Raw genomic sequence first — 14,634 nt, 5'->3', positions numbered from 1 at the left:
GTAAAAAGACTAGAGGCAAATCGGAGATAAAGAAAAATAGGTTAATTTAAGTTAAAATAGCTAGCCAGAAACAAGCCTAAGCTAGGCCGAGCATTCAAAACTTATAATAAGTCTCTGTGTCATGATTTGGGAGCTGGTTGGTAGCCCAAAAGAAAAAATCTGGTACACCCACCCACCCACAAAAAAAGATTGTGTGTTAAGTGGTCTTGACCAGTTCCAAGGAATCCAACACCCTCTTCTGGCCTCTACAGGCACCAGGAATGCCCATATATGCAGACATACATGCAGGCAAAACGCACATACACAAAATGAAACAGTAAAATAGAAAAAAAAATATTTGAAGGCTTTTTTTTAAAAAGAGAGGGAGGGCTAAAAGACCCTCTCCACAAGAACTGACGGCGGTCCTCCAGCGTGCAGGGGGCGCTTCGAAATAAGGCTCGCCTCCGGATTTCTCACGCGGGCCGGGTCTTAGCGAAGGTCCTTGTTGCTAGGAGACAAGACGCATCTTTCCGCTCCCGAGCAGGGTGTCGCCGACTGCCTGAGCTCTCTTGGCGGAGGACTGAGGTCTAACTAAGGCTCCATTGCCTTAGTTCCAGAAGGTCCCTGTCTATGGGAGCGTTTTCCTTCTAATTTCTCACAAGTAGGTCGTGGCAGCAGGCAGAGGCTCTTTGCCTGGACCCAGTCCGCCGCCCAGCCATGCCTAAAAAAGGAAAAAAGTCCAAGGCACCCTTGTCGGATGAGGAGCAGCTACTTCTGTTTCAGCAGAGGTTGCTGGCAGAGGAGGAGGCGGCCAAGAAGAAAGAGAGGCTTCTCACCCAGTTCTTGAAGGTGATGCTTGTCTTCAGTGTGTTTTGCCCAAACCCAGCGCCCATGAGCTGGCGCCGCTGCCTGGGTCGCCGTTGCCTGGGTCCTTGTGGCCCCACTCATTTTCACCCCGCCCGTGCCTCCTCCGAAGTCCTTGGTCCTAAAATACACGGGTTACAGGCAACATTGTTTTCGGCCTAGGGAGTTCTCTGTGAAGCATGGAAGTGGGGGATAGAGCTCGGAAGTATCAACTGAGCTCCGGAATGAGGACAGTAGATGCTGTCAAGTGTCCAAATTCAGCTGTCTTGAAAATTCTGATGTTTTGTGTGGAGTGGGGGTCATTAGAAAGTCTGCTTTGACGTTTCACCTTGAAGGAAACACATCGAAAAAAACATAATCAGGATCCCCTGGGTATCGGTTACCAAGAGCTTTGGTACTTACTTCAAAAAACACAAGGGCTGATATTTTTCAGGGTGGTATCCACTGTAGTGTGGTAGACCCTTGGCTGAAACGGATGTGTTTATTCCTCACACAGGACAAGCTGGCCAAGGAAGAACACAACAGCGCCCTGAATCTTAATAAGATTAACACGCAGTGGAGAACTGTCCTTAGGGAAGTCAAGACCAGAGAGCTTCACAAAGACATCGAGATCCTCAGCCAAACGTTCGAACGCGTGGTGGACTGCAAGGACAGTGTCATCAAGGTATGGCTTTCTCCCAAGAATGCTTGAGGATGGCTCCCCTGACCTGAGTAGGATGTGTCTAGTGAATTAATATTGGTTTTGTAGGACAAGGTCATGTCTCCCCATACTGGTCCCAGACTCATGATATAACTGAGGAAGAACTTGAACTCCTCACTCTCCTGCCTCCATTTCTGGTATCACAGGTGTGGGCTGCACAGCCGGATCTACCTAACTGGGCTTTAAGCCTTCACAGGGCGTGGGCTCTGAGAAATCTAGCTTCTTGGTTCTAATTGTTGTCAAACGAGAAACGAGATATTGAGCTGTTACCATCCTCTTCTTTCTTGGAGGAACCACTCTCCTTGGTTGTTTGCTGCCCCAACAGCACACCAGCAACTTAAACTTAGTCCCAGCCTTTTTTTTTTTAATGATTACAGATTCTTTTTAAAAAAAAAAAAAAAACAATTTATTTATTTATTATGTACACAGTGTTCTGCCTGCATGTATGTCTGCACACCAGAAGAGGGCACCAGATCTCATTACAGATGGTTATGAGCCATCATGTGGTTGCTGGGAATTGAACTCAGGACTTCTGGAAGAGCAGCCAGTGCTCTTAACCACTGAGCCATCTCTCCAGCCCTAGTCCCAGCCTTTATATCAGCACCAGAAGGCTCAGTTCCAGAGAGGGGGGGCCGACCTGGCCAGGGTTGCCAGGCTCTAGTCAGAGGGCTAGGACTAGAGTGTGGTGGGTTTTTTTTGTTGTTGTTGTTGTTGTTTTGTGAAGGGTCTCACTCTGTAGCTCTGGCTGGCCTGAAACTTGCTATGTAGCCCAGGCTGGCTTCAAACTCACAGCGATCCACCTGCCTCTGCCTCCCAGATTCCAGGGTTTGAAGGCTTGCGCCCCTGCGCCTGGCAAGGTATTGGTATTTTGGCTCTTATTCGGCTGTTTCATTCCACCAGTTTGGCCTCCTTGCTGCAGCTTGAGTAGGCCCTGGATAAGACTGGGAAGCCTCCGTAGGTAAGAGCAGTTCTGGATTTCCAAACCAATCAGCTGGAATCCTGATGCTCTTTTGGAGAGAGGAAGAAGATAGAAACAGACTGGTGTAGCCCAGGCTGGCTGTCAATCAGCAGCCCTCCTATTTCGGCCTCCCAGGCACTGGAATTATTGGCAGGTACCATCAGTGGAGCCCATCCTTATGCTCTTAAGAAGTTCTCGAATCACTCTCATCCTTTAAAGGATTTTTGATATACTTAACAAAGAACCCTGTGGATGATGTGTGTGGGTGTCCATGCCATGGAGGTCAGAGGACAACTCTGTGGGGCCAGCTCTCTTCCTCCTCCTATACGTGGGTTTAACCGTCTCCGTGGCCTCGTACATCCCCACCTCCCACTCTTTAAGTGTTTGTGGTTTCATTTAAGCACAAGTGAAATGTGCACGTGAGCCATTTCTTCACTGTGCTGCCGGCTTTGGGACTGGTGACTTTGATGGCCTCCATGTTGCCCTTTCCCATGCTGCCCTTTCCACCACGGCTTTGGGATTCTGGGAGGACACATGAACAGTCTCGGCACAGTGAGATTTGTTAGACAGGGACAGCACTTCCAGCTCCTTGACACTGTGGACCAGGAACTTACAGGGCCCCATGTGTTTGGTTTTCTTGATGCTCTCATGACCAAGGCTGGGCATCTGAGTCTGGCTCTCAAACCTTCTCCGCAAACTATTGACGCCTCTGCCTTTCTGCTTAGTTCTGACAGACTGGGCTGACTCTCGCTGGAGGAATTTCTTGGTCCTTTCCGCCCACACACACCGACCCCCCATCTTTCGAGACTCGGTTTCTCTGTGTAGCCTTGGCTGTACTGGAACTCACTCTGTAGACCAGGCTGGCCTTGAACTGACAGAGATCCACCTGCGTGCTGGTATTAAAGGTGCAGGTCCAAAAAAAACAAAAAAAAAAAACCCAAAAAACAAAAAACAAAACAAAAAAATAACGGGGCTGGAGAGATGGCTCAGAGGTTAAGAGCACTGACTGCTCTTCCAGAGGTCCTGAGTTCAATTCCCAGCAACCACATGGTGGCTCCCTATCATCTGTAATGAGATCTGGTGCCCTCTTCTGGCCTGCAGTCATACATGCTGTATACATAAAAAAACTCGGGCGGTGGTGGCGCAGGCCTTTAATCCCAGCACTTGGGAGGCAGAGCCAGGCGGATCTCTGTGAGTTCGAGGCCAGTTGGTCTACAGAGCGAGTTCCAGGACAGGCTCCAAAACTACACAGAGAAACCCTGTCCTGAAAAACAAACAAACAAACAAAAACAAAAACAGGTGCAGACCACTCCTGCCCAGCTATGGCCCTCTTTTTTTTTTTTTTTTTTTTTTTAATTTCAGGCTTCACTAAAGATCTGAGGGGAACCAAGATTCACACAGGAAGTGGCAGCTGGTTGAAGTTGCACAAAGGAAGAGAGAGCTGCAGTCCCTTTTTGTTTTTTGAGATAGGGCCCTCACTGGCCTGGAACTCACTATTTAGATCAGGCTAGCCTCAAACCCAGAGAGAGCCACAAGCCTCTGCCTCCGAGTGCAGACATTCATAATCAAGCCCTCGTTATCCTTTTTTAAATCCACCTTTGATCTGTTTGCCGATCTTTCTTTAGTCTTTTCTTCTCAAACAAAACTCCACAGTAACAGCGATGCCCACTGCCATGTTGGCATCTCCCCTGGAGAAGACACACCTTCCCTTCTGCCTTAGCCTTGAGGGGCAGGGTTTCTGCAGACCTGGGCAGCTTCACGTTCAAGGTTACAGCTTAAGTAAGGCCTTTTCCCTCTCTCTCTTTAAAATGATTAATTTATTCCTATTTCATGTGCATTGGAGGGTGGTTTGTCTGCCTGCGTGTCTGTGTGAGGGTGTCCGATCCCTGGAACTGGAGTTACAGAGAGCTGTGAGCTGCCATGTGGGTGCTGGGAATTGAACCCGGGTCCTCTGGAAGAGCAGTCAGTGTTCTTAACCTCTGAGCCATCTCTTTAGCACCAGGCTCCCCCCCCTGCCCCCCACAAGTGCTGGGGAGCAAACCCAACACCTTTTACATGCTAGATAAGCACTTCGCCACTGAGTCACACACCCAGCCCTGGAAGGTTTTGGATCTGGTGTGTGTGTCGTATGTACACATGTGTATATCCATGCCAGAGGCTGCTGCCAAGTGCCTTTCCTTCACTATGGTCCATCGTTTTGTTTTTAGAATACGGTACACTTGGGCGGGAGAGAGGCTCAGCAGCGAAGAGCACTTGTTCTTGTAGAGGACCCAGGTTCGATTCCCAGCATCCATATGGTGGCCTACCATCTGTAACTCCAGGAGATCTGGTGCCCTCTCCCGACCTGTAAGGCCACTAGGCACACACACGGTATACACACATAATATGCAAACAACACTCATGAAATAAATCTAAAACAATCATTAAAAGAAGTCATCTAGGTCTGGTGTCACATGCTTTCAATCAGAGCAGAGGGCGAAGGATCTCTGAATTTGAGGCCAACCTGGTCTACATAGCAAGTTCCAAGCTAGACAGGACTCTATTGTAGTGAGACCCTGTCTTTTTTTTTTTTTTTTTTTGGTTTTTCGAGACAAGGTTTCTCTGTGTAGCTTTGCGCCTTTCCTGGAACTCACTTGGTAGCCCAGGCTGGCCTCGAACTCACAGAGATCCGCCTGGCTCTGCCTCCCGAGTGCTGGGATTAAAGGCGTGCGCCACCACCGCCCGGCTCCTGTCTTAAGAGAAAAAAAAAAAAGCAATTTCACAATTTTGCATGTCCCCCTTGCTCGGGGTCATGTTAATCTTTCTTTGCTGTATTATTCCAGTTCTGGTATATATGCTGTCAAATGAGCACTTTCTTCTTTGAGACAGTCTCACTGGACCTGAAGCTCCTCAATTGGGCTAGGCTGGCTGGCCAATGAGCTTCAGGTATCCACCATGAATGAGTGGCGATCTTCACTCCCTATCCTAGCACTGGGGTTATAGGTGTACCACCAGCCCTGGGGGTCTTTGTGTGGGTTCTGGGACAGGAACTTTGTCAACTAAGTCATTAACCCACCCTCCTTTTTTTTTGAGTCCAGACTGATCTTGAAATTGATGGCAATATTCCTGCTTCAGCCTCCCAAGTGTTAGCTGGGCAGTGGTGGCACACACCTTTTAATCCCAGCTCTTGGGAGGTAGAGGCAGATGGATCTCTGTGAGTTCATGGCCAGCCTGGTCTACAGAGCGAGTTCCAGGACAGCCAGAAGAGAAACCTTGTCTCAAAAAAACAAAAAACAAAAACAAAAACAAAGATTCACAAAGCTCCTCCCTGAAGTTATATAGGTAGAAATGACTGTTAGGGACCCTCAGACCAGCTAAGCTGTGGAGCTCAAGGACATGGTTTGTTAGCCATCACCCAGCACCTGTAAGTAACCCCAATAAACTAACCGGTTCACCAAGGTGGACTGTAGTGGTATCATTAGTCTGTCTCTATCTCTTTTGGGGAGAGTGGGTATTTGTCCCTGTTCTCCAGGAAAGCTACACAACACATCCTTAGCCCTGTGGCAACCGTACTCCATAGGCAAGAACAGCGTGGCAGTCAGTCAGTCACCTCGGCCTGACTGGACTAGCCTCGATCCAGCTGTCAGCCAGGAGCTCGGCTGAGCTGTTGACTAGAATTCACATGACCTCTCCCTGAGCTCTGGGTTTCTCACAGCACTCTGGCTCAGTTCCTGGAGGAACTGGAGGAAGCATTCCCAGGAATAGGCATTCCAAGAGGCGGGAAAGGGAAGCTGGCAGGCCAGAGGAAGGGCAGTGTCAGAACCAGCCCAGTCCAACTGTCCTCTTCACCTCCTCTCTTGATTCCGGTAATCATAAGCTCACTCAAGTTCAAGGAGGTGGAAAGAGAACTCTTTTCTCCTGTCCTCCTTCCCTCCCACTCTCCCATCTTCCTTTTTCTTTCTGGCCTTTCTCTTGAGATGCGTCTTGCTGGCTTCAAACTCATGATCTTTTAAAAAATACTATTTTTAAATTATGTGTATATGTCGAGTGTGTGTGTGTGTGTGTGTGTGTGTGTGTGTGTGTGTGTGTGTAGGGGGGGAAATGTTCATGTGAGTGCAAATGCCCACAGACGCCAGAGGAGGGCGTCAGATCCCTTGGAGATAGAGTTACAGGCAGTTGTGAGGCACCTGATTCCATAGCAAGTGCTCTCAACCTCTAAGGCGTCTCCCCAGCTTCCGAGCGCCCAAGCTCCTAATCTTCCTTCCTCCCAAATGCTGGCATTGTAAGCATGTGTCACTATCCAAATGAGGAATGACAAAATCCCATTGCAGAAAACTGTAGGATGGGAGTGTACCCGTCTCTGCAATGTATACCACAAGAAGCCACTTCCCAGTGGCCCCCGAGTCACTCTGATATGGCTTGACTGGTCTTCCATAGCTCCCTTGCTTTTTGTCTAGTACGGTGATTGAACTCTGGGCCTCATCCATGCTAGGCAAACGTTCTGCCACTGAGATACATCCCTGGAAAATGTTTTTGCCGCCTGTGGTGGCGCACACCTTTAATCCGAGCTCTAGGGAGGCAGAGGCAGACAGATCCCTGTGAGTTGGAGGCCAGCTTGGTTTGCATAGTTAGTTCTAGGCCAAATAGAGCTACATAGTGAGATACTGTTTCAGCGCGCGCGCACACACACACACACACACACACACACACACACACACACACACACCTTGTTAAGTACCCAAGCAGGCTTCAAACTCATTATGTAGTCCAGGGAATTTACAATGCTCCAGCCTCAGTGCCCTGGTATTATGGGTGTGCATCACCATGGCTACCTTACTAATTTATATAAGAAGACAAATTAGGTTCAAGTTATTTTCTACCCTCAGACATCCAGTTCTCCACGGATACCTGGCTTTAATGGTCGCTCCATCAATGTAAATGTTTGTGATCCATCCGGGCGGTGGTGGCACATGCCTTTAATCCCAGCACTCGGGAGGCAGAGGCAGGCGGATCTCTGAGTTCGAGGCCAGCCTGGGCTAAAGAATGAGTTCTAGGACAGGCTTCAAAGCTACACAGAGAAACCCTGTCTCGAAAAACCAAAAAAAAAAAAAAAAAAAAAGTTATCCACAAGACGTTGGCTCACTTCACTTTTTTTTTTTTTTTTTTTTGGTTTTTTTTGAGACAGGGTTTCTCTGTGTAGCTTTGGAACCTGTCCTGGAACCACTTCACGCTTCTTTAGGAAAAAAATATTTTCATTTGATCTCTGTGAGTGTCTGCATATATGTTAAGTACACCATATACATACAACACCCATGAAAAGGGCATTGGATCCCCTGGCACTGGAGTTACAGTTGTGAGCCTCCACATGGGTGCTGGGCATCAAACCCTAGTCCTCTGGAAGTCCTCCTAATTGCTTAGCCAGCTCTCCAGCTTTTTTTTTTTTTTTTTTCTAAGACAGGGTCTTATGCTGTATCCCTGGCTGGCCTGGAACTCCTAGTGTAGACCAAGCTGGCAGTGAACTCACAGAAATCCACCTGTCTCTGCCTCCTGAGTGGTAGGAATAAAGGTGTGCGCCACCAGGACTGGTCCCCACACTTCCAGATGTCATTCTTGCTTTGCGTCAAGTCTCAATGGAAGGGGCTGGAGAGACAGCTCTTAAGGTTCTTTCAGAGGACCTGGGTTTGAGTTCTAGTACACATGGTAGGTACCTCACAACTGCTTGTAGCTCTCATTCCAGGAAATCCGAGGACCTCTGGCCTCTTCTGGCTTCCTGGGGCACCTACAGTACACAATAACATGAACTAGAAAGACATGCATATGTACACACAAATCATAAGTAGATTTTAATTTTTAAAGACTGAATAGGAGAACCAGCATTCCTAAATCCATTAGGAAATAAGAGGAAAATGCCATTGTGCCATCCACCTAGCCAGATGGCTAAGAGTGTGTATGTGTGTGTGTGTGTGTGTGTGTGTGTGTGTGTAGGCCAGAAGTTGTCATCAAGCATCTCCTTCACTTGCTCTCTCCACCTTACATTTTGAGATTGGAGCTCATTCACCAAATTGGGTAGACTGGCCGGTCATTAGGACCTAGGACCTCTCCTCTCTACTTCCCTAAACCCAGGATTACAGGAGTGCCATCATACCAGACTTCTTCTGTGGGTGCTGAGGACCCAACCGATCCATCTCCTCAGCTCCCTGAACCCATTTTTTTTTTTTTTTTTTTTTTTTGGTTTTTCGAGACAGGGTTTCTCTGTGTAGCTTTGTGCCTTTCCTGAAACTCGCTTTGTAGACCAGGCTGGCCTCGAACTCACAGAGATCTGCCTGCCTCTGCCTCCCGAGTGCTGGGATTAAAGGCGTGCGCCACCACCGCCCGGCTTCCCTGAACCCATTTTTATTGTCTCTCGGATGCCACTTGGCCAGGACAGTAATTCTCTTCCTTCTGCCTAGTCTTTGGCTAAGGACTTGACGGAAGCCGAAGAGCAGTATGCCCATGCTCTCCGAAGCCACTTACACAACGTTGACCAGCTCTTGACCCTGCAACGACGCCGTCTCAGCCTCCTGGAGGAAAATTACAACATGGAGCTGGAGGTCCTAACGAAAGAGTTTGAGACAGAAAGGTACGGGGCCAGAGAGTCAAGAGACTGGATCCCGGGGAGTTCCCAGAGCCCATCCCTAATACCAAGGAGCCTCCTTCCTATTCATAATCCCAGGCAGAGAGGTCCAGAGTTCCTTGTACATGAGTCTGGGTTTAATCTTACAGCCTTAGCTTACCTTAACCCCTGCCAGGTCCTTGTCTGTACCTCCTAATTCCAACTATCAAAATTCTATCCATCTAGCAGTACATAGGGATGGGAGAGATATTTCACTGTAAACTTACATTTTTGTTTTTGTATCATATGAAGGTATTACCTATTCAAAAATCAAAATATTCTTTCTGGAAAAAAAAAAGACAACCCAAAACTTTCCCTCCCTGTCTGCCAGTGCCTAAAAGTTTGTACCATCTATAGTTTTGTTTTTGTTTTTTAAGGCAGAGCCTCACTGTGTATCCCTGGCTGGCTTTGGAGTGTGCCACCACACCTGTCCACTCATAGTTACAGTACGGATTTCTTTGTTATTTTTGGTCTACATGCTGTATCCATCATGTCTCCTGTAGGAAGACAATCATTGACCAGCATGAGAAAGAAATTCACTACCTACAAGATGTCTTCATGGCCATGGAGCAGAACTATATAGATTCTGAGTATGAGAGCAAGCTAGAGTTCCAGAGCATGTGGGATGATCTGAAAAACAAGGTACAGGGGGAGAAAGGAAGGACGGGATCTGGACAGACATGACAAAAACTGTTCAGGGCAAGCCGAGCTGGATGAGAGCCTCAAAGCCAACAGTCAATAAAAGTCTGTTGCCCTGAGGGGCCTCCATGCTTCTTTGTGATCTTGTGAAAACTGCTTGGGAGGCAGGACTGGTCTAAAACATTCTGAGAATGTATTTTAGGGCAAAACAAAAAACAGAAAAACAGCCGGGCGGTGGTGGCGCACGCCTTTAATCCCAGCACTTGGGAGGCAGAGGCAGGCGGATCTCTGTGAGTTTCGAGGCCAGCCTGGGCTACAGAGTGAGATCCAGGAAAGGAGCAAAGCTACACAGAGAAACCCTGTCTCAAAAAAAAAAAAAAAAAAAAAAACAGAAAAACTAAACAAACAAATCACCACCATGACCAACAACAAAAAACCAAGAGATCATCTGGCTTTGTCCTTTGAGTTGTAGATGAAGAAACAAAGACCCAGAGTAGCCACATGAGCAACTTGATTCCACTGCTGGTTTGTGATTGGTTCAGGACAATCTAGGTCAGTAGAATCTTGACCCATAATTCCATCTTTCCATCATAGTTTGCAGTCTAGTCAGCATGCAGAAGTTTGGGTATAGAATTCTTGGTTATCAATTAACTTACTTTTGAGGCTGCATCTTCCTTAGCCCAGGCTGACCTTGAGCTCACTATGTGGTAGAACATGACCTGGAACTCACTCTGTAGCCCAGGCTGGCCTCGAACTCACAGAGATCCACCTGCCTCTGCCTCCCGAGTGCTGGGATTAAAGGCGTGCACCACCACCGTCCCAGCTGTTACCTTAAACTTCTGATCCTCCTGCCTCCACCACCCGAGTGGGGTGACAGGCATGCACCCTCATAACCAACCCGATTCAATGCTAGGCAGGCACTCTAAGCTCCACCCCCAACCCTTGCTTTTATGTTAGCCAGTGTTTTACTTTATTTACAATTTGAGTAATTTCCTACATGTGAAAATTGAAAATCAGATTTCACATGAAAATCCCAACTATCAGCTTCACTTTAAAAAGTTAAGAGATATCGGAGTCAGGTGGTGGTGATGGTGCATACCTTTAATCCCAGCACTATGAAGGTAGGAGGTAGTGGCAAATGGATCTCTCTCGAGTTCGAGGCCAACCTGGTCTACAGAGTAAGTTCCAGGACAGCCAAGGCTACATAGAGAAACCTTGTCTCGGGAAACAGAGAGAGAGAGATTTGGAACACGGGGCCTTATTCTTTTTTTGTTTTTGTTGTTTGTTTGTTTGTTTGTTTGTTTTTTCTGAGACAGGGTTTCTCTGTGTAGCTTTGAAGCCTGTCCTAGAACTCGCTCTGTAGACCAGGCTGTCCTCGAACTCACAGAGATATGCCACCACCTCCCATCTCCTCATTCTGTTTCCAGTTGGCATTATTCTCATGGAGCTGGGCCCACCCCCACACTTTCCTGTCCAGGTCATGATGCACTGCCCTGGGGACGTAATTCACTAACCGCTGCTCCCCACAGTCCCTGGGGGTAAGGCTGCTGGTGGGGGTGAACGGGCACTCAGAGGGTAACTCTAAGCGGTTGGTATTTGGGATACATGTCCTAGAATTTGGAAGAGAAGCACTTTCTTCGTCTACAACTGGAGAACATAGTGGAGGATCTGTGGAGAAGGTTCCAGGACGCACTCAAGAACTACACGGAAGCCACGGAGGACCGGAAGATCGCCTTTGAGACCCTGAAGGTGAAGGACGAGAAGAGTTCCAAAGAGATTGAGATGCAGATGAAGAAAATCCAGAAGCTGCAGGTCAGCGCTCCACGGGAGACACTTCCGGTGTCTCGCGTGTTCTTCTGGGGGTCTCGCTGGTTGGGTCAAGACGACAGACTCTGCTCTTAGTCTACCCACAGTCAGTGGCCCCTGCTGTCCCTCTAGGAGGCCATCGCTGCCTTGAAAGGGAAGATCATAGCCTACAGCCGCGAAGGCGAATGGCAGAACCAGTGTATCCGCACCGACAAGGAGCTGGTCCACGTGCAGCTTCGGAAACTTAAGGCCCAACGGACGCAGGCTCGGGGGAAGTCTCAGGAGAACTTAGTCAAACTCACCCTCGAGAGTAATGCCGCCCTCAAGGGCCTGAAAAAGGTCGTGGAGAAGGTAAAGGGGACAAACCAAGAAACCTGGCTGGAGGCGAAAGGGGTTCAGGGAGACATGGGGCGGGGCTCCCTCCTCCTCCTTCGTCAAGTGGTGGATGTCCGTGTTAGCTTTTCTTTTAATTCTGTTCTCTTTGAAATGAACAGGGATTCTTCAGCTTCCCGAGTCCCCACTTTACTTTGCAGAGGGTCTTTTTCTCTGTGTGTCTGATGCATGAATGTTTCCTCACCCCCCAGTAAATGCCGCCGTCTTCCAGCTGGTGATTCTGCCTGCAGCCTGGAAGCTGAAGATCTCTCGGCTGCTACCTGCTCTGCTGCGCTTCAGATTTTTCCTGCCTTTAATTCTTTAACTGGCAGAGGAAATCAAGACCCCTGGACTGTATTATTTCTAGACTACATCATTTTGGGGGGCTTGTCTCTGGATTTCTTCTGAAGACAATATCATTTTGGGACCTGATCTACAGATTTCTTTTGAGACTACCGACTCATCAAGATGGCACTTGTCAGTCATATGACATGCTCCAAAGATAGACACTGTCACTAAATGGCTGTCTTACGCTCTGGATCATTACCATTGGTTAAGTTTTATTATGGCCCCTTGGACAGAGCCTCCTCTTAGGCTGACCCCCAATATCAACCTTTGGTCAGCTCAAAGCAGCTAAGAGCAGTGGTCATCACCCCCAAATACCCTAAGAGCAGTTAGGGTGACCTCTGAGATGGGAGCCAGAGGATAACAAGAGACCAAGAGTCGGACAGACTTCCTGGTAGGCAGACGGATAGGGAGAGGAGGAGCTACAGCTAGGTAATAACGGTGGTGAACTTTCAAGATGGTCACTTCTTCCTCAACCTCCAGACTTGAGAGAAAAGCCTGGCAGCTTTTGTGTCCCACCAGGAGGGCACCTGCTGACGACTAGCTCAAGAAGTTCAAGGCCTGCTCAGGACATGTCACACACGGTTGCAGACCAATCAACCCTCCTGTCTGCTTCCAACTGACCAGCTCTAAAGCAGGGAAGGAAGACTCTTCAGAGCTTTATAACCAGGCCTCCAGAAGGGACAGGACTTTCCAGCTTCCCCAGTTCCCCCTCTGTGTGTCTGCTGCATGTGTTTCCTCGTCCCCAGTAAATGCCTTTCTTTTTTCTAGTTTTTCGAGACAGGGTTTCTCTGTGTAGCTTTGGTGCCTGTCCTGGATCTCGATCTGTAGACCGGGCTGGCCTTGAACTCACCTGGCTCTGCCTCCTGAGTGCTGAGATTAAAGACATGCACCACCACCACCACCCCACCTCCCACCACCACCAACAACCCCCCACCCCCCACCCCTGCTCGTAAATGCCTTTCTTAACTGAGAAGAAAAAGAAGTAATAGCTGCATTTGTGGTAAGAATGTGAAATGCTGGGCTAGTGCTTGGCCCGTGCCGGGCGCTGCATCAACCGGGCAGGCTTCCTACTGACCGAGCTGCTTTCCTGGGCTCAAGCAGGGGGACTATCTTGTTTTTCCTAAGACATCTCTTCATACTCCCAACAGGGTGAAAAGATCCTTAAGCTTGCTGAAATATGTAGGAAATTTGAAACAGAGGAAGAAAAGGTGCTGCCTTTCTATTCCTCAGTATTGACTCCCCAGGAGCAGGAGGAGGTGGAGAAAGAGAATCCAGAAGAGCTCACTGAGGAGCTTGCCAAGGTAAAGGAAGGGGCAGGTGGGGGCTGGGCAGCATCTGCCCAAGGGGACCGTCACATCCCTCCGTCCTCTGTCTCCACTCTCAGGTTATGGTGGACTATTCAGGGATGGAGAACTTCTGGAAGAGATACAACAAGGTGAAACTGGAGGTCCTGAGTCTGGAGCACAGACGAGGGCAGTTGCTGGACATCAGTGGAAAGCTGAGGGAGATGCTCAAACAGTACCTGGACGGCATCTCCGTGAGCGACGAGGTGCTGAGCCAGCTGAACCCGCTCTTCATCGTGAACCATAGAAGCAACCTGCCCCAGCTGCCTGCACCTACCCCGTCAGGGGACGGAAAGCCTCCAACCACTTACAACATCATCGAAGCGGCTCACGTCATCTCCCACACTCTGTGATCCAAGGAGGGGCCTCTTCCCAAACCTCGGAGACTTTCTTCTTGAAACCTGAGTGCTTTGCTGTTACAAACGTAGATGGAGGATCCAGACAGTACTGTAGTTGTTGACTACCACTACCCTCTGCAGCAGAATCAATACATTATTCTTTTTTAAATACAACTTTCTTCATGATTTTATTTTTGTGTGCATTGGTCTTTTGCCTGCATGTATGCCTGTGTGAGGGTGCCAGGCCTCCTGGAATTGGCGTTACAGACAGTTGTGAGCAGCCACGTGGGTGCTGGGAATTGAACCTGGGTCCTCTGGAAGAGCAGTCAGTGTTCTTAACCGCTGAGCCATCTCTCCAGCTCCAATAAATTCTTAAAAAAATTAAGTTTCTTAAAAAAAAAGTCTCATGTAGGCCTTAACTCCCTGTGCAGCTGAGGATGACCCTGAACCTCTGATCCTCCTGCTGCCTCTGGGATTACAGCTGAGTACCACCACATCAGTTTTGTTGGTGCTATGGACTGATCTCAGGATTTTTTTTTTTTTTTTTTTTTTTGCATTCTAGACAAGCATTCTACCAACTGAGCCTTATTCTCAGCCCTTGTAAGATTTTTATTTTCTTTGCCATCTTCAAGAATACGAACATTCTAGTCTAGGGA

General features: G+C 48.4%; 1 protein-coding gene and 1 non-coding gene across 3 annotated transcripts; one reads left to right on the top strand and one right to left on the bottom strand.

Moving 5' to 3' along the window:
• The first annotated feature begins 501 nt into the window (after positions 1–501).
• Ccdc65 (coiled-coil domain containing 65) lies at positions 502–14,091 on the top strand. 2 transcript variants are annotated; one of them, XM_059247473.1, is made up of 8 exons: positions 504–828; positions 1,340–1,507; positions 8,930–9,099; positions 9,636–9,774; positions 11,386–11,583; positions 11,710–11,928; positions 13,446–13,598; positions 13,682–14,091. In XM_059247473.1, the coding sequence occupies exons 1-8, from the start codon at positions 697–699 to the stop codon at positions 13,991–13,993; spliced, it is 1,491 nt and encodes a 496-aa protein (XP_059103456.1). In that variant the 5' UTR covers positions 504–696; the 3' UTR covers positions 13,994–14,091. The 2 variants fall into 2 exon arrangements, with proteins under 2 accessions (XP_059103458.1, XP_059103456.1); XM_059247475.1 differs by lacking the exons at positions 11,386–11,583; positions 11,710–11,928 and having other exon boundaries at positions 502–828.
• LOC131897294 (U6 spliceosomal RNA) lies at positions 5,244–5,352 on the bottom strand. Its single transcript, XR_009375645.1, has one exon. It is a non-coding gene; the product is annotated as a U6 spliceosomal RNA (small nuclear RNA).
• Positions 14,092–14,634: the final 543 nt, after the last annotated feature.

The sequence above is a fragment of the Peromyscus eremicus genome, chromosome 20, assembly GCF_949786415.1.
Source record: "Peromyscus eremicus chromosome 20, PerEre_H2_v1, whole genome shotgun sequence".
Taxonomy (NCBI): domain Eukaryota; kingdom Metazoa; phylum Chordata; class Mammalia; order Rodentia; family Cricetidae; genus Peromyscus; species Peromyscus eremicus.
This window is presented reverse-complemented; position numbering and strand designations above follow the sequence as displayed.